The sequence below is a fragment of the Macrosteles quadrilineatus genome, unplaced genomic scaffold, assembly GCF_028750875.1.
Source record: "Macrosteles quadrilineatus isolate MER2022 unplaced genomic scaffold, UCM_ALF_1.0 Scaffold_2__2_contigs__length_208266976, whole genome shotgun sequence".
NCBI classification, from domain to species: Eukaryota; Metazoa; Arthropoda; class Insecta; order Hemiptera; family Cicadellidae; genus Macrosteles; species Macrosteles quadrilineatus.
In genome coordinates this window covers 191,620,533-191,643,592 of record NW_026542595.1, presented here as the reverse complement: position 1 = coordinate 191,643,592, position 23,060 = coordinate 191,620,533, and the positions used below count along the sequence as shown (strand labels likewise).

Below are 23,060 nucleotides of genomic sequence, written 5' to 3'. Positions count from 1 at the left end.
ATGAGCTGTAGTGTAAGTGAGCCATCTAATATTTTACCGCAGGCTCGTATAGTATACGAACCTATTCCTATAATTTATATTGATTCAGGATTTTGGCCCGTTTCGTGTACTAGATATGGCCGTGGCTCATATTTAGTCTAATCCAAAAATTAAACCTACAAGACTTAGTGGAGTTGTAATTTTTTGTGGTTACATTTTTGTGGTTTTATGCTTGTATTGGTGAGGGAGTAGTGGGGGCGTTACCTGAACCTGGTTACGTAATTCCTACAACTCGCTACCGCTCCGCTATATTCCAATCCGGTTCTTCATAGTTCATTGTTCATTCGTTGTTTCTTTCATCGTCTTGGATTGACTAGGTTGTACTCTGTGCAGCAGCAGACAGACACAATAATTCAACTGTTGCCTCTGTTATACAATCACTTCCATCCTACACTTGAGATTGTAATTTGATTTGTTATATTTTTATTTTATATTTTAGTTACACAATTACGGATTCGCGATGGTAGTGCCCCAAAAATCATCCACTATTATTTTCTTTGTCAATGGGAAGAAGGTGAGTAAAGAATCAATTTTAAATAATGTTACTGGTGTGTTTACTGTTAAATTTGTATTATGTAATTCTGCCTCTCAAACTTCAAAAAATGTCTCAGCACATGTTAGAAATAATCCATTTGCTGTTATATTTACCTCTAATTTTTCTTACTAGGCTATGTTTAGTGTTCTTCTGTAAATTTTATCAATTAAACTGCTAAATCCATTTATTAGTTATAACTTAGAATAATCTTTATGAGTGGGGCCTAACTCAGGGCCCACAACTACATTCAAACAGAGGACAAGCAGCAAAGCAGCTCTCAAAGAGTAATCTGTATTCTGTGAATTTATTACGGTAATTTAAATTATTTTAATATAGATGTTTTTATAGAAAAAAGTAAAAATAAACATATCCTACCAGTTTATTTTATTGAATCTTTTATTCTCTACGCTTGAATTGTTGGTTAAATTTTACACATCCATATGAAAGAAATATTAAGTAAATATTTGTATTGTATTTTTCCACTCGCCAAAACTGGTATTTTCAATTTTGGCATAATTTCTCTCACATCAGAAAGTTTCAAGGACTTCTTATGTAACATCTTATACAACTAAGTTATTGCCTTTATAAATTAGGATCCCTAGATTTAAATGAAAGTTTAATTGTAATTTTATATCCCACTATGTACTGTACATACATTGTACCATTTTATCCACATTAACAAGAAATTGCCACAAAATTGTCATTAAAATTTTCCAGTTAAGTTGTAGTAGGCCTAATTTGAAATGAAAGTAGATTTGAGTTTAGTAACTTAGTTTTTTTCGATTTTTTCTGACTAGATGCCTAGGTAGGCCCTACAGTGTTTCTTTCCAACCTAACCCTGACCTAAATGGCTGTTTGTTTCCATCATCAATGTTTATACAAAAAGTTAATCTATTTCAGCCGTAATACAATTGCCTGTTGTTTATAATGGCCAGGTATGGCTTGGAATATAAGTACTAGCCTATTCTTTTTCTTTGTGTAGTTATATACAACAGAGTTGAAAAAGATCTTACTTACTCTTACTCTTACTCCCATGGCCATCGATACCCAAGGTGGTATTTGGCCTCGTCAACTAAATGTCTCCATTTCTTCCGATCTTCAGCATCTTTCTCCATGATTATTATCTTCCTCATATCTTTGGTCACTTCATCTTTCCACCTCTTTTTGGGACGCCCAGGAGGTCTTCTTCCAACAGGGTTCTCTTTCCAAACTTTCTTTATCAATGCATCATCTTCTCTCCTTAACACATGATGCCCGAGCCATCTTATTCGTCAACTTTTTGCTTCCCCAACAGCATCTGGTGCTTTATAAAGGTCTCTAATTTCTCTGTTGTGTTTGATATAGTCTGTATATAGTAGTGATGTGCGATACGTATCGTATCGTATCGGAATATCGCGATACGCGAGGGACGATACGATATTTCGATACGATATTTTAAAAACGATACGTATCGTATCGTCTAAAACGATATTTGTATTTATATCGGCACATAGAGCGATACGATTCATGTCAAAACGATATTTTTAAGCTTTTTTTGCGCAGGCCGAGCAAACTGCAAAATCTGTACTCTGTGGATGTGTAGTTTGAAATAGGAGTTTTTGGGTATTTACCTGATTACTGATTTACTGTTTACTTACTATTACTGATTTTCCCCAAGCAAAGCTCGGTCCCCAGCTACTTATATAAATTTGCCGTTTCTAGGTTAGGTAGGGGAGGGGGAAAACGATACGATACGTATCGTTTTTCGATATTTTTGACGATACGATCCGCGTATCGCGATACAGACGCCCGATTCAATACGGCGATACGATATTTTTTTCCGATACGTATCGTATCGCTGTATCGCGATACGCGTCCGTATCGCCCATCACTAGTATATAGTTCTGTGTTTTTCAAATGATTTTAACTATTTATTTTCTTGTTGCCTTTGTTATATAAGTTTAGTGACGATTCCATGTTATAGACCATGTTATACTATCTAGAATCTATGGCCCTTTTTGGCATCTTTTTTTGTTAACGAGGTCTATTGTAACATCTGTTATTTTATAACCAATAAAGATTTATGATCCTCCACTCACCATTTTCTCTTGTTGGTCCAAAAACCTTTCTTAGTACTTTATTTTCAAAGGTGACAAGTTTTTTTTCAGTACTTTTGTCCAGAGTCCATGTTTCAGAACCATAAAGTAGAATTGGACGAATAACAGTTTTGTAAATTTTTAGTTTCGTGTTGACAGAAAACAGCTTTGATGATATAAGTTAATAGTTTATTCAAGGCAAACATACTTCTATTGGCTGCATTTATTCGGCTTTGAATTTCGGAATGTTCGGTGTTATTTGCACTTATTATTGTGCCAAGGTATTTAAAATTGTCTACTTTTCCAAAATTGAAACCTTCAATAGAGAGGCATCTAGAATGGACTTGATTTCGTCCAAAGTGAAATCAAGACCATTCTAGAAGCCTCTCTGTATGAAAAAGATCTAGGTTGCTTTAAATCAACCCAGATTTAAAACAATTTTAGTTTATTTAATCTGTGTTTAGGGGTAAATTCAGTACAGTATTAAATATGTGCTGATGAGTGATGTACTTGTTAATGTGTGTACTTAAATCCCTATGGCTAATAATATTTTAATAAATTGTGTGTAGTGTACCTATATAGTTTTATACTGACAATTTCATAACATGCTTGGATAAATGCTGTGTTTAGTTTGAAATCCTTCAAGTCTAAAAATATTTAGAATACAACCCTGATAAGATGAAAGTGTACCTAAACACGTTTTGCGTCATTGTTCTTATCACCATAACTGAGTTGTGCTTTTCTGTTGATAAGACTACAGTATCTTACAAACAAACAGATACTTGAAAATAACTTCTGTTTATTTTGTGAAAGTCAGTATCTGAAGAATTAAAACTTAATAGGCCTAAGTTAATGGAGTGTAAATGACTGACCGAGCGAATCTCATATGTTTTATGGATATGAGCTAAATTATTGTCATTCAATATCCAGCAATAATAAGTTGGCATAATTAATAATTTTCTTTTCAGGTTGAAGATGATAATGTAGATCCAGAATGGACATTACTTCATTACCTACGCACCAAATGTATCCTTTTACAAATATTTAAAATAACTAGTGCACCTGTTGCTCGAATTCGAGCAATTGTAAAGTATTACAGGTGTTGTTTCAAAGCGAATAACTCATAATTTCCGATGACTTAAAAGAGTCATCTCAAAGATAATGTACGGTAATCAATCACTCCACTCCAGCTATCGAAACTGAAAACGAACTCACTCTGAAAACAAACGCTCTTGTGTGTATCATGTGTTTACTACGAACAGCTGTTTTAGTATGCAATGAATACAAATAATTTGTCTGAGTAAACAAAATCTTTTCTACATAAGAAATACATTGGGATTTCGATGGCCTGGGGGGCAAAGTCCGAGTGCTTTTATTACAAGAATTGGTGAATGGGGGTGTCTCAACACAAAAAACACTTAATTTTTGTAAAAATCCGTCCATTATTAACGGAGGAGTAGTGTTTCGTAGAAATCGCCTTCACGTATTATATTTAAGGATTATAATCCAACTTGGAAATCCGTAGAAGTTAAGAAGAAACTACCTACCTAACGTAGTAAGAACATGTGCAATAAAGAACTAAACATTTTGCCTATATTCTAAATTAAAAATATCATGCCTCGTCCTTAAAATTTTTCATATAAAATAGAACAAGAAGAAAATATAATTAAAACAATTTAACAACATTTTAAATACCTACCTATTGTTATAGACTATTTAGCATTACTTTGTAGCGATTAGATCCTATTGGATCCATTAAATTCAATAATGTGTGTTGTAGCCTATTGTCTTTTGATAATGTCTGATCCCTCATTCTCCTTTAGAAGTAAAACTACAGTGTGCAATATTTTTATCTAACTGCTTTGGTTTTTTAAAAATACTGAGACTCATACATGAAGGTAGTAAGGAGATATACAGGGGGAGAGTATTAAAAACCCAAATAGAATGAACGAGTACCATCGAGTTTAGTCAATTGAAGACGGGTGAGTATCTCCCTAGTAAAGGGACAGAAAAAGTTATCGTTTCAATGTATACCTGGTACAATGTGCAATCGAACCTCATAGGAATAGCATATGCGACAAAGGGAGAGTCGGAATAATATGGAATGTCAAATAACCAAAGATGGGATAACCAAGACCGTTTAAGATCATTTAAAAAAATTGTAAAGTCATAGGCTATATCCTTACTTAGTAGATTTGCAGAATGTTAGTATTTTCCTGAGCCAGATGCAGTGCAGCTGACAGGTACCAAGCTAGGATGTGCTGAGGGAGGTTGTGGAGCCTGTACTGTCATGGTGTCCAAGTACGACCGGACATCAAATAGACTGGTGTATCCTTTCTTTAACTTACTATTTGATCTAAGTGTATGGTACAAGTTAGCAGCTTTATGTACTCTAAATATTTGTGGCTAAGTGGTCTTTTTACCATGAACAGCTATATATTTTTTGCCAGGTTTGTTTTGTATACAAACACAGTGATTTTACACCAAAAAATGCTCCTTGAACTATGCTCTATATAAGTATTTTTCTCAGCTGACCAGCGTGGTTTGGTTTGTAAGAAATTAAATTTGAACCATTAGGAATGTGCATCTGATAAGTTGAGATATCGATACGTAACCCTAAAGTGTCTGAAAATATTACCTAACAATAAATGTTCACAGTAGAGTCCTTCTATTCCAAACTAACTGGGACCAATCCTGACATGATGACATTGTTGCTGCAAAATTATATTGTTGTATTGAAATCTTCTATATGGTTCATGGATACTTAACTAACTTTGCTAATATTTGTGGTAATATTAACACCTTTGCCGACATTTGTGGTATCATCACTAGATTCGTCACTGTTCTTGATAGCATTGAAAATTTTGTCAACATTTATTGTATCGCTGAATTTTCAACCATTCGTTGAGATATTATGCTAGCTTTGTCCACGTTTGCAGCATCATTATTTTATTCTAGGAAATATCAGGCAATATTGCCAACGTTCACGAAACCTCTATAGCCTTGGTGTGTTTTTGAAATCAACGCTAGAATCTCAAACGTTCTTGGCATTATTGCTAACATCACCAACAGAACATCGATATCGCTAACTTTGGTGATATTGTTAGCTTCGGCTAAATTTGTAGTGAAATTGCTATCTCCTTTGACGTTGGCAGCTATGTTGCGAACTTTTCTAGCATTTCCAATATTGCTAGCTGCTTTGATGTTTGATTTAGCTTCATACTGATATCTTTAAAAGTTCATAATTTTGTAAATTTTTGAATAAGTGGGGTTTGTAATAGCAGGACCTTACCGTGTAATCAGATCAAAGAAAGCGAGTGTTAACTGAGAATATGATTGAGTTTCCTTAGCTGAAGAACAGGCACATGTCAGTAAATGCATGTTTGGCGCACGTGTGCTCCATGCATGGACTGTCTGTCACCACAGTGGAAGGGATAGGCAGCACACGCTCTAGGATACATCCTGTACAGGTGAGCATCAATGTAATAGGAGCTGTTGGTGTAATTTTGTACTGAAATTCAAAGAAAAATCTATTAAAAGCCTGCCAATCTGGCTCCCGATAGTCCGGCACTTTCAATAATTCGTAATTGGTCAAAGTCATTTTTTGAATGCTGTTTTTAGCCATATTAACATGTTTAGCTGAGTCAGGAGTGATTGGCAGAGTCTGTAGCGTATGGCAGACGTTCTGTTGACACTCTATTTAATTCAGGGGTGTTTTAGTTCAATTAAATTTTGAACACTTTATATCCCTACTAAAATAAGAGAAAGCACAATAAAAATGGAGTAATGGCCTGCCGAAACAGAATTTCATTTTGACGTTCTAAAATTATTGGTATTTTCTATAGTCTCAATAACGGCTGTTTTTAGAAGTTGTTCAGTTATTTGGCACTTTCATCTTCTGGCTCCACCAATGACCTGCATGTGCTGGATTAGAAAGCATCTACTGTATATTGGCCATCGAGAGTAACGTAAACAAACATGTTTTCACTTGCAACTATCTAAGTGTTTTGGTTTTACGTGTTTATAAAATGTCGGTAAAGTATGATAATGATTTATATCGATAAATAATTCAAGGCTCAAAGAGTAAAGGGTTGGAGGATATTTGAGCTTTTTCAGTGTGAAGATGTTATCAACAAACTTGTCTATTGATAGGAACGTATCGCCAAGGCCCATGGCTCCCAGTGTGGGTTCTGCACTCCTGGCATTGTCATGTCCATGTACTCTCTCCTGCGCAGTCTACCAGGGAAACCTACCATGGCAGACCTTGAGACAGCTTTTCAAGGTTGAACATAGTTATTTTCAAAAAAATTATGTTAGGTAATTGATATAAAATACGACTGTGTTGCCTAGGCTTTTGGGGTTGTTGTTTTGGTGGTATGCTTACCTGAATGGAGAGAGAGCTCATCCAGGCACTAAACAACAACAAAAATTAAGTGATTCACAATAATTAGAATACATAATCCACAATCACAGGTGAGTTGATAGAGCAACAGACTGTGAAGCCAGAGCAGTCATCTATTAAAATTGATCTGTACACTTTATTCTTATACAGAACTATCTCACCTTTTGCTTTGCTGGATACATTCCACTTACAGGCTTCCTAGGTTATGGACACAAAAATTAAAGGTTTAAAGAGGTTTAAAAAATCCAACAATACGGGGTTTCCAAACCCGTTTGAAGTGAAAAAATAAGAATGAAGCATATTTACTATAATTGACAGAATTTTCACCCCAAAAAAAGGTTTGAGTAAGGAAGAAAGAAAAATATAAAGGGAGAAACATCTTTCATTCTTCCTAACTCAAACTTCCCATGTTTGAAAATGCTTTCATTTGACAGCATTTTCAAACATGGGAAGTTGAAATATTCTCTTCTTATTGTGTATACAGTGAAGTTTTTGTATTTTTTGTGCCAGGATGAACTCTTCCCATCCAAATAATCCTGTTATCAAAAAAAAATTCAATCCTGTTATCCAAACAAAATTCATTATAGTATTAATGCAGTCTGTTTAATTTTATAAAATGTTTGTATTCTACATGCTTGCGACATTAACATTGCCAAATACACATTACAAAGTAATGACATACATAATTTTGGTTTTCAGGTAACCTTTGCCGCTGCACGGGTTACCGTCCAATCATTGAAGGATACAAGACATTCACAGAGGAATGGGAGCAACATCAGGCAGCTAATGGGCTACAGAATGGTGGCTGTCCGATGGGAGAGAAATGTTGCAAAAACTCAAAACAAAACGGAGAAGGCTGTAGCCAAGTGAATGGTTCTGAAAATGGTTATACAAACGGATCAGACATCGTGGAAGACAGTTTATTCAACCCGAGAGAGTTTGTTCCTTACGACCCAAGTCAAGAACCAATCTTCCCTCCTGAGTTAAAGGTTAGTTATGAAGCACAAAATTTTAAACTTTTATGTAATCTTTTATGAGAAGAATATTGTTTTGTTTGAGTATGTTTAGTATCACTGTCTTTGCATGATGCAAATAATTCTCATCCTATTTTAAAAACAAAATCCTGAGCTGTAGTGAGTTTTATATCTGGTTACATTTTAGTGAACTAATTTCATCTAAATGTTGTTTACCGATTTAAGTTTTACAGTGTGGGCTTCACAAAATCAGGCACAGAAACACAGTGCACAGTTCAGCCAGTGTGTTCTTTAGGTTATGTAATTCCATTCCAGAAAAAGAGCTTTAACTTTATTAGCAGAATGTTTGTAGTTTAAACATTTTCATATTACAATCACTACTCAGGCTGCATATAAAATCAAAAACAGAAAGATATCTTGGAATTGTTTTCGGTTGATACTAGAATTGCTTTCAGTTGAGTTACAAAAACTGAACTCATATTTTCTCATTGCTTTCAGTAGATGACAAAAATGGAAGTGTGTTTTATATATTGTAGATAAGTATTTCAAGTTTGTTAAACAAATATATAATAACTATCATCTCTTATAAACTTTAACAAAAAATATATCTTTCCAGCCCCACTACTTTTGCTATCTAATAGGTCAATCATTTAATTCGGGTATGAGGTCAATCTCTACTATGTCAAGTTTAATTGGTTCAAGGTTAACCAACAGATTCATTGTTGACTTTGCAACATTTCAACTTACTTATCTTGAATATTGTAAAAATTGTCTCAAATTCAACTACCTTATATAATATAATGGGTTCAAAACTGGTCTGCAAAGTTATAGTATAATAAATTATTAAATAATTCAATTTTGAACCCGATCTGATGGATTCTGCTCAGTTTTGACCAGTTAAACATTTATATACAAAATATTGATGATTGTCATTTGATAAATGACTTATGTAGTAAAAATTTAGAGAACATTTTACAAAAATCACACAATACTGTGTTTTTGAACGTTCATTTTTTATTTCCAAAGTAGTTGGGCCATGTTTCAATAGATCCACCAACACACACATTCTCACTAATACAGTAAAACAGTTTCTGTGAATACGGTAATTAGTAAAACAATTTGAATCTTGATTGGTAGGGGCATATGCTAGTTTTCCCGGAGTAGGCTGCTTAATTGGCATTTTGGCGTCACAAACGCAATGACTGAGATAAGACTCGTTTCAACTTTCTTAGGCTATGAAACCTAAAAGTCGCCAAAAAAGTCTTGATTCTACACAATGAACAGGTGAAATTTTAATTTTATTTATAGAGATACTGTGAGTCACATGGATTTTTAGCGAATTTCCCATATAGGGAATAAGCTATTACCGTAGTACTCATGGTAAGACCTGGACGCGGGACCGATTTTTTTTTTCGTTTTGAGGTCCCTAGAGGCCAAAAACACCATCCGTTCAAATTCATATATATACAGGGTGGAACGAAGTTAGTGTTAAAAAATTTTATGTGTTAAACTACTAAGTATTGGTGACAAAATGGTACCAATTTAAGTTTCCATACCCTCACAGGTAGGGAATAACAGACAATTTAAGATTTTTTCAAAATATTTGTACTTACTTACATAAAATGGCCATAAGTGCATTAAACATGGTTTTTATTCCAAATTCATTGTCATTTTCAGAATCCTCGTTAAATTTCCAATAGTAATAGTACAAATTCATTGAGATTAAACATCTGCATAAGCCCTTATTTGACCTTGGAAGTTTGAATTTGTGATTTTTTATAAAAAATTAATAACTTTTTCCAAAGTTTTTCTATACTACACTGGACTGTAGAGAGTGTCAAATATCACTAAAAACTTCAGCAGTTAATAACCTTTACAATGATGTATAAACATCTACTGTTCCTTTGATTTGCCGTTCTCAAATTTAAGAGTTTCTCATGAAAAACACGGAACGGCTAATGTTTAATTTCCTTCAAAAAAATATGTATTGGCTGTTATGATACGGTAGCAGCTGCTTTAAAAATCATGTTTAAATGGGTATTATTGCAATTCTCAGAATCCTTGTAAAATTCCTAACAAGAATATTGAGGAATTGTTAGGATTAACACTTTATGAAACTATGTTTTGTGATGAATTTTCATTTTGGGGATTATCTACTTATTTATTGGAATAAATTAAATATCTGTACGGTGTTAGTTCTATGGCACATTCAACCGATGTGCGAGATTGACTTAAAGCAAAATACACAACTTGAATGATAAGAATTATAATGATGGTGTGGTTTGCTGGCATGCCAGGTCGCCAGACCTAAGTCCACTAGATTTGCTTTGTGTGTTATGTAGAGTACTTGGTCTACTCATCTTTAGTAGAAGATATTTAGGAAATTAACTACTGGATAATGAATGCAGATGTGCTAGTCAGAGGAACGTTGTATTTTAATGTTACTGTTGGTGCCACGTGCAAAAAAAGCTTTGGCTGTGTATCTGGGAAAATGGAGGAGATTTTGAAAAAAAAAACTCAAGTAGTTGGCATTAAATAGAAGGCAACTATTAAAACGTCAAGGAAGTAAGTAAGTAACAGTTATTTAAGTTTCGAATACTGTGTGTTTTAGAATTAACTTTTAGTTTTTGTATAAATAAATAAAACTAAGTATTTTTGAGGTGTTAACAATTATTTTAGTTAAGAAATATGTCACTTGACTGAGTTATTTCCATTAGCATGTGTCTAAGCACTACAATCAATTAATTGGTATACTATTACATAAAATGTAATATATGAAATGTATAAATGTATTATTTGTGAACTAGGTTAATTCTCGGTTTTCGGTGAACATATTGACAAGATTGTAAAGTGTAGTATCTACATAATTTTATAGGCTACTCCATTGGAAGTAATTGCTTAGGCTTAAACAAATCTTAAGTTAAATGTACCATGTGTAACTTTAAACAATATTCAATGTATTCAAAAAATAAAAATAAAACTAATTTAACATGTTTTCACAAAACATACGTTTATATGGATGTTAATCCTAATAGATTCTTAATATTCTTATAATAAATCTAACAAGGATTCTAAAAATTACAATAGACCCTATTCAAATATAACTGTTATTGCAGCTATTGCCATATTATTGAAGCAAATACATGCTATTTTAAAGGAAATTTAATATTAGCCGTTCCGTGTTTTGCATGAGAAACTCTTAAATTTGAGAACGACAAATCAAAGGAACAGTAGATGTTTATACATCATTTTAAAGGTTATTAACTGCTGAAGTTTTTAGTGATATTTGACACTCTCTACAGTCCAGTGTAGTATAGAAAAACTTTGGAAAAAGTTATTAATGTTTTATAAAAATCACAAATTCAAACTTCCATGGTCAAATAAGGGCTTATGCAGATGTTTAATCTCAATGAATTTGTACTATTACTATTGGAAATTTAACGAAGATTCTGAAAATGACAATGAGTTTGGAATAAAAACAATGTTTAATGCACTTATGGCCATTTTATGTAAGTAAGTACAAATATTTTGAAAAAATCTTAAATTGTCTGTTATTCCCTACCTGTGAGGGTATGGAAACTTAAATTGGTGCCATTTTGTCACCAATACTTAGTAATTTAACACATCAAATTTTTTAACACTAACTTCGTTCCACCCTGTATATATATATATATATATATATATGTGTCCGTCAGCACGATAACTCGAGCAAAAATGATCCGATTTTGATGAAATTTGGTACAAACGTGTAAACCTACGTCTATTCGAACGAGTTCGCGATCCAGCATGATCGGACCATGGGAACGGGTGTTTACGGGGGGTTTTATGGGGTAAAAATAGGTTTTTCCCAATTTTGACCCAAAAAACATAAAATTTAGCAATTAATTTCCAAACCATTTTGTAGAGCTTCAAAAAACAAATAATTTAGTATATTGAAGCGTTATTATGCGCCTAATGGTTACGGAGAAAATTCCAAAAAATTGTAAATTTAAAATTCCCATGTTATTCTTATGGAGAATGAGTAAACTGTTGTAGTTTGCTTGTTTATGAACATATTTTGATCAAATTTGGAAAATGTTTTTATTTCTTACTAACTATTAACATTTTACAAAAAAAAACAGTTTTACCCTCCCTGATACAGCAAACCTAAGTACTTGTTAAACTAATTCTATTTAAATCGGGAATAAATGTTATATTTTTAAGTAGACATTTCAGTGTAAATCCAATCAGTCAAATGGAAATTCGCTTAGTCTGCAGGTTTGCTGCGGCGGGGGTATAATTACATATTTCTGTTTTAGGTTTCGGACACATTGGACAACCAGTATTTGGTGGTCCAGGGTCCCAGAGTGACTTGGTACAGACCAACTAATCTCAGCGAACTGCTGGAGCTGAAAGCTAAATACCCGGCGGCTAAGATTGTCAATGGAAACACTGAGATTGGTTAGTCTTTAGTAGATTTGAAAATTCAAATTTTTACTTAACAATCATAGAGCAGTGCAGCTTCTTAAGTACAGTAGATACTCGCTAATCTGATTGAAAGAGATCAACTCAACATATGTTGTGATTGTGAGGGTGTTGTGATTATGACATTAAAAGAAATGTAGCTAATCTGATTGAAAGAGATCAACTCAACATATGTTGTGATTGTGAGGGATGATTATGAAGTTATAAGAAATGTAGCACCCAGAGAAGTATTTACTTATCTGCCACCCTTTTCTAACAGCCGCTCCCTTCTTCCAATCTGTAGGAAAAAGGGCGACGATCCACTTGGATTTGCTGTTCCCTATCGGCACACCTGAATATCGTCTCATGTAGCCATCACCGTCAGACCTTGCCAGTAATCTCTGTTGGTAACAAAGTACCGGTACTGACATTTCAATGTAGTTTCTTGTTCGTACATGAATTGTTTTCAAGTAGGTCGACACATTACTACTAGGTATACAATTCAACAGTGATTTTATTGAGCCTGAAGCCTGATAAGGTTTATATTTACAGGGGTGGAGGTTAAGTTCAAGAACTGTCTGTACCCTGTGCTGATCCAGCCTAGTCTGGTGATGGAGATGTCAGAGATGAGACAGAGTGATTCAGGACTGTGGGTCGGCGCTAGTGTCACACTCAGCAACCTAGAGACAACTCTACGCGGACACATCACTGATCTACCAGGTATCAGCTCAAAGATTTTTGATATTATAACTTTACTTCAGTACTGCATGTTCTCCAGTTTTGTAATTGTAAAATGTTCTGCGTGGTGACGTTTTACTGATTTTGGGAATGAATTGAAGGGTGAAGAAAATACTAGAAAAATAGCAAGGAAGAAGGTATGGATTGGATATACAACTAGCTCGTGTAAGAAATGGTTCAGTGGCGTGAATAACCCCGCAACCCCCGCGCCTGGGTTACCTACAGGACGTACGTTTTGTACGTACTATAAATAAAGATAATTTGAATTTGAATTAGGTCCAGGGGGCGCTGAAGTCTGATTGTCACCGCTCACCACAATTGCGGAAAAAAGATGACGTTGTTTCCGTGACCGCGGGAGACGAGCGTGATGTCTTCAAGACCGAAGAATATATTCATGATTATGCCACAATCACGGAATAAAATGACGTTGTTTCTGTGACCACCGGGAGAGACGAACCTGATGTCTTCAAGACCGAAGAATATTTTCGATGATTCATTTTCCGCAAACGCGGAAAAAGATCACATCGTTTCCGTGACCGGGGGAAACGAAGATGATGTCTACTACAAGACCGATGAAGATATGATATTCATGATTTTGTCGAATGCAAGAGATATTCAAGATTTGCCCGTGACCACGGAACACGATGATTATGTTTCCATGACTAAGGGAGGCGATTAAAACACGTCCATGAGATTTTTTTTTATTTTGCCGCGATCACAGCTTTTGCTTGGATAAACGAATAAAACATAAGTGGTGAAGTTTTTTTTCGCGGGGAGGGAGGGGGTCGCCATTTTCATGTACTGCGTGGGGGGCGCCGCTCTCAATGTACTTACACCCTACATTAGTACATTAGTCCTTGGATATTAATTTTTGTAGATAAGCTAGAGGAACTCAATTATTTTTCAAAAAATTCCTTTATAATGTATTTTGTACTATAGATATTAGAAAGGATTCTTTTCAGCTATTATTTTGTTTACAGAATACAAGACAAGAGTATTTCAAGCAATTGTTGAAATGCTGCACTGGTTTGCTGGAAAACAAATTCGAAATGTGGCGGTAAGTGTGATATTTTAAACATTACCATTCAAAATTTGTCTTTGATCTTTATTTTACTGACTGTAGGTAGTTTTAACATCTCTAGGACTGTGTTGTTTATTTGTTGTAGATAACATGACAATGTTTTCAGAGCCATGAAGAATTTAAACTAGGATAAAGGGCTATAAGTTTTCAAAATGTTTGGAAGTTCCAAAGTTTATTAATTTCATATTTACAATACGGTAGACTCCCTCTTAAGGCCATGTCACACCGACATCCGCCGCTCCCGCTGCAGGAGTACCGCGTGCGGATGTTTTTCCTCGAGCCATGTCACACCAAAAGTTCGCGTCCGCGGCGGGAGTTTTGAGATGAGTTCATTACAATTCGTTTTACATAAGAAACTCATCTTACCTGTTTAGTATGCCCTGTAAATTTGCAGGTTTTAAGTAAAGTGTTTAAGAAGCAATTGAATGTTTATTAATTTGTTAGTGTAGGGCTACTTTAAAAAGTCAATAACTATTTTTTAAATTTAATTTAGACCTTGTGTTCAAAGCATTTTAAATATGGTTGTGGATAAATTATCCACTTTCAGCTTTTGAATGTTATTTTTCGCTACACTACAAAGACTATTTACTTTTTAAATAAAAACATATGACCATTTCAAAACTAATGAAATTTTTTGCTAAGCCTTCTATTGAAAGTTCAAATTTACATTGATTGTAAAGTTTTGGTTGTTGCAAATCGAAAAAGTTGATGAAACAATAAAAAAAAATGGTTTACGTTGGAAATATAAAAATGTTTATGGGAAACATTGAATTTTCACCGTAAACATTATTTTTGCATGGTAAACAAAAATGATTTTTTCCTACAGTCACCCGAGAAAGTTGGCTTCCCTGTACTGTTTATAGTACAGAAAGCTGCTAATTGCTGCATATTTATACTTTGCCGCACGGTTTATACTTTGCCGCACATCAGGATTCCAACCAAACGACACAAAACAGCGTGGTTTTATTATGCACGTAATCCGTGTACGCTTGGAAATAGGTTGGCAACACTTAAAGATAATAATACTAACATCAGCTGACTGACTAACCTTTCATTTCGCGTTTATAGTTGTTGTCCTATTTTCGTTCAACGCTTGGTTAGAACTAGAACATAACCTAAACTTATTTCATCCTATTTAAAAATATAATTAAGTGAAAAGCAGTATTAACATGAACGAACAAAGTGAGAGTGATACGGAATATATTTTAGGCACACCGGAAGAATTAGCAGAAACTGCTAAGAACGTAAGTTTGAATTTGTTACCTGACAAATCAAAAAAAAGGTACGAAAAAGCCTATGACCAGTTTTCATCATGGTGCGCCGGTAAGAAAGTACCGGCAACAAAGGTATCAGAAAATGTATTATTGGCATATTTTGCAGAACAATCAAAAGTGATTAAGTCTTCAACTATTTGGAGCATTTATTCTATGCTCAAGAAAACAATCCAAGTTAAACATGATGTAAACATAAGCAACTACAAAAAACTTATAGCCTTTTTGAAAAAACTGTCTGTAGGCTATGAGCCTAAAAAGTCAATGACGTTGTCAAAAGATGAGGTTGAAACCTTTATTAAAACTGCTCCTGATGAAACTTGCTTATTGAAGAAGGTAGTTTTAATACTAGGAATAGCTGGAGCATGTCGGCGAGACGAGCTCGCTAAAATGTCGGTAGATGACATAGATGATAAAGGTTCAATTTTAATAGTTAAAATACCAGACTCAAAAACCAACAGAAGCCGCGTCTTCACTGTAACGGACGATGATAATCTTGATATCAGTTATTTGGAATTGTACAGGAAATACCTTAAATTGAGACCTTCAGGTGTACCCAACAGTAGATTATTCATGAAGTATGCTAATGGTGTTTGTATTAGACAACCTGTAGGTGTTAATAAAATAGGTAAAATCCCAACTGAAGTAGCTACATTTTTAAATCTACCTAACCCCGAAAGGTACACTGGACACTGTTTTAGACGCACTTCAGCAACATTGTTAGTTGAAGCAGGAGGAAACATGACACAGTTAAAGCGTCACGGAGGCTGGAAAAGCTCAACAGTAGCTGAAGGCTACATCGACGATTCTATTAGCGGAAAGATTGCAACTGGACAACTGATTTTAGGAAAGAAACAGTCACCAGAAAATGCACCTGTACTAGGCCTACAACAGACTAATCAACTCGAAGAACATTCCGAAGTGTCCTCTGCATCGGGATTAGTTTTGTCGGGCAAATTTGAAAACTGTACATTCAACATTAACATCACGAACAATAAATAAATTGAGTTCACATTTTCATTAGGGCCTAACTTATGTTTGTTAAATTCCAAGTTCTGATTTTTATTTGTCAACATACTAAGAATTTCATTCCAGTTTTCATTAGTTATTGTTAATTTGCTTGTTGTTGGTTTGAAAAGTGTTAAAACTGTTTAAGGGTGTTTGGTCAAAAATTTGATTTTGGATTTTTTGTTATTGTTCGATTATACTAAAAATTAGAAGTACAAATATGTAAGAATTAATATTTTAAGTTGAAAATTAAGGGAAATATGGAGCTTTAAAGTAACGAATTTGTCATTTCTTGGTACCAATTCACAAGGGAAATGAGTTATGCGATTCTTACCAAAATTGGCATACAGGTGTGAAAAAATAAGGTAATGATCACTAGCTATTTTAAAATTGAAAATTTGTAACTTCAAAAAAATTTTTTTGTTTTTTATAAAATTTAAAAATATTTCTGTTTGTTTTTTTAGTTTTAAAAATAGCTCTTTGTCTTTGGGTGAGTGTCATCTATATGTTGGTATTTAAAAAAATGCAATATGTTAACTCGTTTGGACTGTGAATTTGTACTTTTGATGCCTTGCGCTGGCGGCGCACTACTCGTTGAGAGTGTGTACATTCACGGACAGTGCACGGACGCGCGCTCTCGGCACACACGCGCGCGGGGCTCAAGGCCGCACTTTCTTCGGCTGTGCTAGTGCTACTGTGCTGTATCGATGTTCGCTACGCCGGTCAAACTGACAACACTGTTTACACCTGTGCCATGCCATTGTCATCATCGAGTGATATAATTTATTAGTTTTGATAGTGTGATTATTAGTGGGATATTAGTAAGTGATTATTTCCATGCTAATCTTTATAAACCTAAGTTTTTTTTGATTTGCCATTTAATTCGCGACCATGCCTCGAAAGGTTTATCGACACAAAAGGAGCAAGCGGGCTGTTAACATTAGGAAAACTAAATTTAATAACAGTTTGTTGTCCAACCAAAGTGTTATTGTTGAAGAGACACCAACAGAAAAGCCCTCTACATCATCTGATGATATTTTTGACCAACTTTTGAATAGCGGGTAAGTGAAAACTACGTTACTTTTAGCAATAGTAACATAATTAAAAACCAACATGTATTTACACAAGTAGCAATTGCACAATGATTTAGACATTTTCAACAAAAATATGTCTAAACTGTAAATGTAGAAACATAGCAGCTTATAACGATGAGTTCAGGCTACACTGCGTTTGTTTAGGCACCACTTGTAAGATGTTTTACTTATTAGATGTTTGTGTTTTTTATTAAATGTTGGATTTAACATTTTAATGTTTGTTTTAATGTAACTATCAAATCAAACAATTGTCAAATAACGCTGTTTTTGTATTTCTTTAATTTATTAATCGTTATGGTTTATTCCGTGGAAAGCAGGACATACAAGGTGAAGGTAGTTCCATAGATTAGTATCAATAGTATTAGAACGAGTCGAACGATTCAGAGATTTGGAAGCTATGCTGACATTCCATTTACTGTTCAAAGATTATATGAATATGGCCCCAGGTTGATTTTATAATAATAAATTAATGTGCAACTGCAAGCGTACAGTTATAATGGTTTTTTACAATACATCAGTCTTATTTTCCAGGAATAGGTGTAACAATGTTAATCCTTTCAATGAACATGCAAATAATGGAAATGAAGAAGAAATGGATTTTGATGATAGTAGTGATGATGACTTTAAATTGCCTGATTTACTGGTAGAACATTGTGAACCAGAAGATTTAAATATAACTGGTCGACGAGTTGTTGACATAAACCATATTTTGAAGGAGTTAAAGACTTTGTCTAAGCATCCAAAAAAATGCACAATGGGTGAATACAAATTCTCTAGAGAGGTTGTCAATGGCTTGAGTTCCAAATTCATATACCACTGTGATAATTGCGATACTGATGCTGTGATAACGTCCGAGCCTGATGAGAAGAAACAGGAAGTAAATGATGCTGTGGTATGGGGAGCCCTTTCAATAGGTGTTGGACACCATCAAATTCAAGAACTGTTCGGATTAATGGATGTTCCTGTAATGGGCCCGAAGAAATTTAAACTGCACGAGAAAAGGATTGGAAAGGTAAACTATCTAATCATATTGAAAATAACACCATAGTCAACACAAAATTGTATAGAAACTTAGGGTCTACTAAGGATTATAAATTACCATCAATTAGCATTAATTATTAATAATTTATAGTTTATTAATATCTATATAAATAAAATTAGAGTTTTGTCTGTACATTGTTTAGAATTATATATCATCATTATTACGATCATTATTAAAACTTTAAATTTAATAATGATCGTCGTCAAATGGCTTAGAAATATGGTTTCCACTCATTGACACGGCGCTTAAATGGCGGTTGTGTAAAGTGTAAAGTAAAAAATCACAACTGCAGTGGGTGATTGTAACAGAGGTTTACGGATGATGCTAAACTCGCTTTTCTAATGTGTTATTTTCTGTTCCTACAATCTTACTAATATTATAAATGTGAAAGTTTGTGTGTTTGTTTGTTTGTTTGTTTCAAGTTCAATCACGCATAATCCACTGGACGGATTGGGCTGAAATTTGGCATGATGATAGCTTACATTCCCGATTAACATATAAGCATATTCTTATCTCAAAAATCCTTTCGGTCTCCGCCCCAGTGGCTCTGTAATTCCCCATGTTAACCTTACGAGTATTCATATTTAAAGGTAATTAAAGAATTTAGTCAGCTGTTTCAACTAAAAAGTTGGTTCTATGATATGGAAAAGCATTAAAAAGTTATAAGATTTACCAACAGGGTGCAGCACTATATTTTTTTGCATTTATGAAAACAGCTTATTTGAACTAAGCAGCTACAAACAACTGTGAACTGTGAACAAACAATGAGAACTGTCAAAGTAGGATTGTTTACAGTTATGTTTATGTTTTTTTATTTTATGAATAATTCGTGATATTTTGCGAATTGTTGATAATTTATTTTTCTCTATTGTTTAGGTGAAGTGGTAGAACATTATGGCTATGGTAGAAGTGTAATACTATAGAATACTGTAAATTTAAAAAAGCAAATTTTATAAAACTGTGTCCTCCCTTATTGCAAACGCAAAGCTTGAGTATAACTGCAATAAGCATTTTATACTTATATTCCAACCCCGTACGAAGGACGGGTACTCTGCTAGTTGATAATAAGAGGAAACCATTATCCAAAGTTATAATACCAAGTATTTTTTATTTTTAAAATGGTATTTACTTATTTAATGATTATTTGTAACAGGTTTGGGAAACAACTCTTTTCAACAAAATGAAAGAAAACGCAGAAGAAGAAAAAAAGATCGCAATTGAAAAGAATCACTTTTTAAACGGAGTTCCGTTTATCACTGTTCTTGGTGATGGAGGTTGGGCCAAAAGGTCTTACGGCCATGGAATGAACTCGTCGTCAGGCGTTGTAAGTATTTCAGATTATATTTTTAATTGAAAATTTAATTCTCTTTATTTCTCTAGTCATTTTGTTTATGACCATTTAACGAAATGGAACAATGCCTCAATTATTTACAAAAATTCCCAACGTGTAAGCAGTGTCAATTGCAGTGCGGCGAGGGGTAGTCTTACAAAACTTGGGCTAGTGGCAGGTGTCATTGACCTTGTGCACTCCCCATACCACTGAACACCAACCCGCGACGGCGCGCCTTTTACTCACGCGCCATAGGCCTACCACACCCCCGTGCACTTCTGTGATGGTGGGCACTTGATGATAGTGTCCACTATCGTTGGACACTTGTTTATTTATCTTTACAATTTATAAGTCACTCAAGACCTTTCAGTGAGATCGTTGGCCTACGGGCGCAATCTCTCAGGTGGTGCACGGCCGAGTGGAAAACTATTTTAAAAGTCACTATTCTGATCCTATTGTTCAATTTTCAATTGTACTTATTTTCAGGGAGTTATTATTGGGGCTGAGACGAAAAAACTTCTATACATTGGAGTAAGAAACAAATTTTGTTTTGTTTGCACAAAATACAAAAGCAATGAGTCACAACCTCCTAAACATGAATGTTTTTTGAACTATAATGGACCCTCGACCGGAATGGAAAGTGACATAATCGTTGAAGGTTTTAAACGCAGCGAAGAAGACTATGGCCTAATATACAAATATTATATAGGAGATGGAGATTCTAGCGTGTTCCCTCACATTCAAGAAAGATGCAGGTGAGAGAGTAAATTGGTTATAGAGATCTATTACTCAAAATTGTAAATTAAAATGTTTAAGTGATGCAATAAAAGTTCCACTAAATAACTTCTTAATTATCACATTTACCATCTTGTGAGTAACAGTATAAGCGTAAATATATGTTTTAAAAGTGTTATAAGACATTTATTTTATTTACTTTCCATAACAGTTCCATATACTCTCGTCTCAGCAGACCTATAGACAAAGCGAATTTTTAGTTTCTTATGTAATTAATTACTGAATGAATGGTGATGATAATTTTTTCAAACTTTATAAAAAAACATATTTTACTAAACAAACTTGGTTCGCCAACACGTTCAAGTGTATGTTGGTTATTACTGTGTAATGCTATTGCTACTACTGTTAATTTTTGTTACAGGTATGGCAGATTTGTAAAAAAAATCGAGTGTGCCAACCATGTTACACGAGCTCTCAGTGACCAACTCCATAAACTAGCAAATAACACCAGCTACCCTATTGAGTCAAGAAAGCTACTGTCTTCCGCCACTGAAGGGGATGTAGTAACCCGCTTGGAAAGATTGGTAAAAGGGGTCAGAACATCCATTAAGGAATATGGAGTTAACAAAAGCCCTGAAGACGTAAAAAACCTACGATATGACATAAAAAACTCTGTCGATCACGTATTTGGAAATCACGTCAAGTGTCGGGGGGGCTTTTGCAACAGGAAAAGTGAAGAAAACACTCTAAATAAAATCAACACTCACTTCCTGACGGAAATAAGGAAACTTATTGGAAGAGTTGAAGCTAAGGCAGAAAGCCTGGTCTTCAATCAGACAACTAACAGGGCAGAACAATACATGGCTCTTGTCGCCAAGTTTACTGGCGGCAAACGCACGAACCTGTCGTTCCAGGGATCTTACAGACTTCGATGCTTGGGCGCCGGGCTGTCTCACACCAGTGGCCCTAGTTGGCATCTTAGCCCAATGAGACGACTTATGATGAAAAGTCCAGGGAAAATCACTAAATCCTACATGTTGGCCCGAGAAAGACGACGTTTAAAGAGACGCCTAAACTATGTACAAAATGGCGCTCCTAAGAAAAAAATTCGCAAGGGGGGCAACTACGACCGTGAGTATGGTCCTCTTGTCGTTGAAGCCGATGTAGAGGAAGATGTATTAGAACAAAAGAAGAATGACATTCTTCAACAATTGGCCTCTGATGACAGGGTAGAGACCGAGAGGCTGACTGTGGGGCAACATGGCAATGCCTGTTGGCAAGAAAAGCGAATGAATCGGCTGACAGCTTCAAAATTTGGCGTCGTTGCCAAACGATTGCCACACACATCCTGCCACAACTTGGTTAAAGAAATTCTTTATCCACGAGACCTGAAATCACAGGCAGTTTTGTACGGCAGAGTCAACGAGGAAACTGCCATAAAGCAGTATGAACTGTTGACACTGTCTACAGTTGACAAATGTGGACTTTTTATTGATGCTGACCATGCCTACCTCGGGGCAAGTCCTGATGGTCTCGTTGGAGAAAATGGCCTGGTGGAAGTCAAGTGTTTGCCTTCCGTCAAAGATCAAACCCTGGAAGAGGCTATCACAAGTGGCAAAAATAAAGATTTTTGTTTAGAACGAATAAATAACACCGTCCAGTTGAAGCGGAAACACAATTACCACTACCAAATTCAAGGTCAATTGCATATCGCAAATAGAGAGTGGTGCGACTTCATTGTTTATACGTCATCAGCACCACTGTTCATTGAACGTATAGACCGTGATGACGACTTCTGGCAAACAAAAATTTACCCTAAGGTAATTGTTTACATTATGTTATATGTACGGTTTATAAGCGTCTATTGCTACGACATAGTGCCGTAGCAGACAAATGTGTAAGGGGTAGACATTTGTCAGTGCAAGCGGGTAGCTTTATCTTGAAGCTATCGATCAATATTACTTGCTTTTAAATGAACTGTGATGTTTCAAAACCAATAATGTGGGAGCCTGTAGCATGCAAATAATGGAAATAAATGGTAGAAAAGACAACACATTAGACAAAATAAACACAATGATTAAATATAATTACTTTAGAAGGATTTATTAGATTAAAATCAATGTTCTACTGTATTATTTTTACATAATCTTTTCCGAAGTCTTGCCAGATCGAAAAACGCCGGTTAGAGGAAGTTTACTATTTCAAAAAATAATATCAGTATTAATTTATTATATCTATTGAACATAAGTATTTAGCAATAAGATTTTAATTTTTTGTTAACATACTTGCTGCA

The 23,060-nt window shown here is 34.7% G+C and overlaps 1 protein-coding gene across 2 annotated transcripts in view; it reads left to right on the top strand.

The window, feature by feature from the left end:
- The first annotated feature begins 360 nt into the window (after window positions 1-360).
- LOC128988133 (xanthine dehydrogenase-like) overlaps window positions 361-23,060 on the top strand; it is a 90,688-nt gene continuing 67,988 nt past the window's right edge. For both annotated transcript variants that reach the window (XR_008490333.1, XM_054409353.1), the window contains exons 1-9: window positions 361-553; window positions 3,618-3,675; window positions 4,881-4,977; window positions 6,011-6,119; window positions 6,802-6,931; window positions 7,751-8,040; window positions 12,324-12,465; window positions 13,021-13,188; window positions 14,187-14,263. Coding sequence is in view for 1 of the 2 variants with exons in the window: in XM_054409353.1 (XP_054265328.1) it covers window positions 500-553; window positions 3,618-3,675; window positions 4,881-4,977; window positions 6,011-6,119; window positions 6,802-6,931; window positions 7,751-8,040; window positions 12,324-12,465; window positions 13,021-13,188; window positions 14,187-14,263 (1,125 nt within the window). In the remaining variant the exon portion in view is untranslated. The remainder of the gene's footprint in view (window positions 554-3,617; window positions 3,676-4,880; window positions 4,978-6,010; window positions 6,120-6,801; window positions 6,932-7,750; window positions 8,041-12,323; window positions 12,466-13,020; window positions 13,189-14,186; window positions 14,264-23,060) is intronic.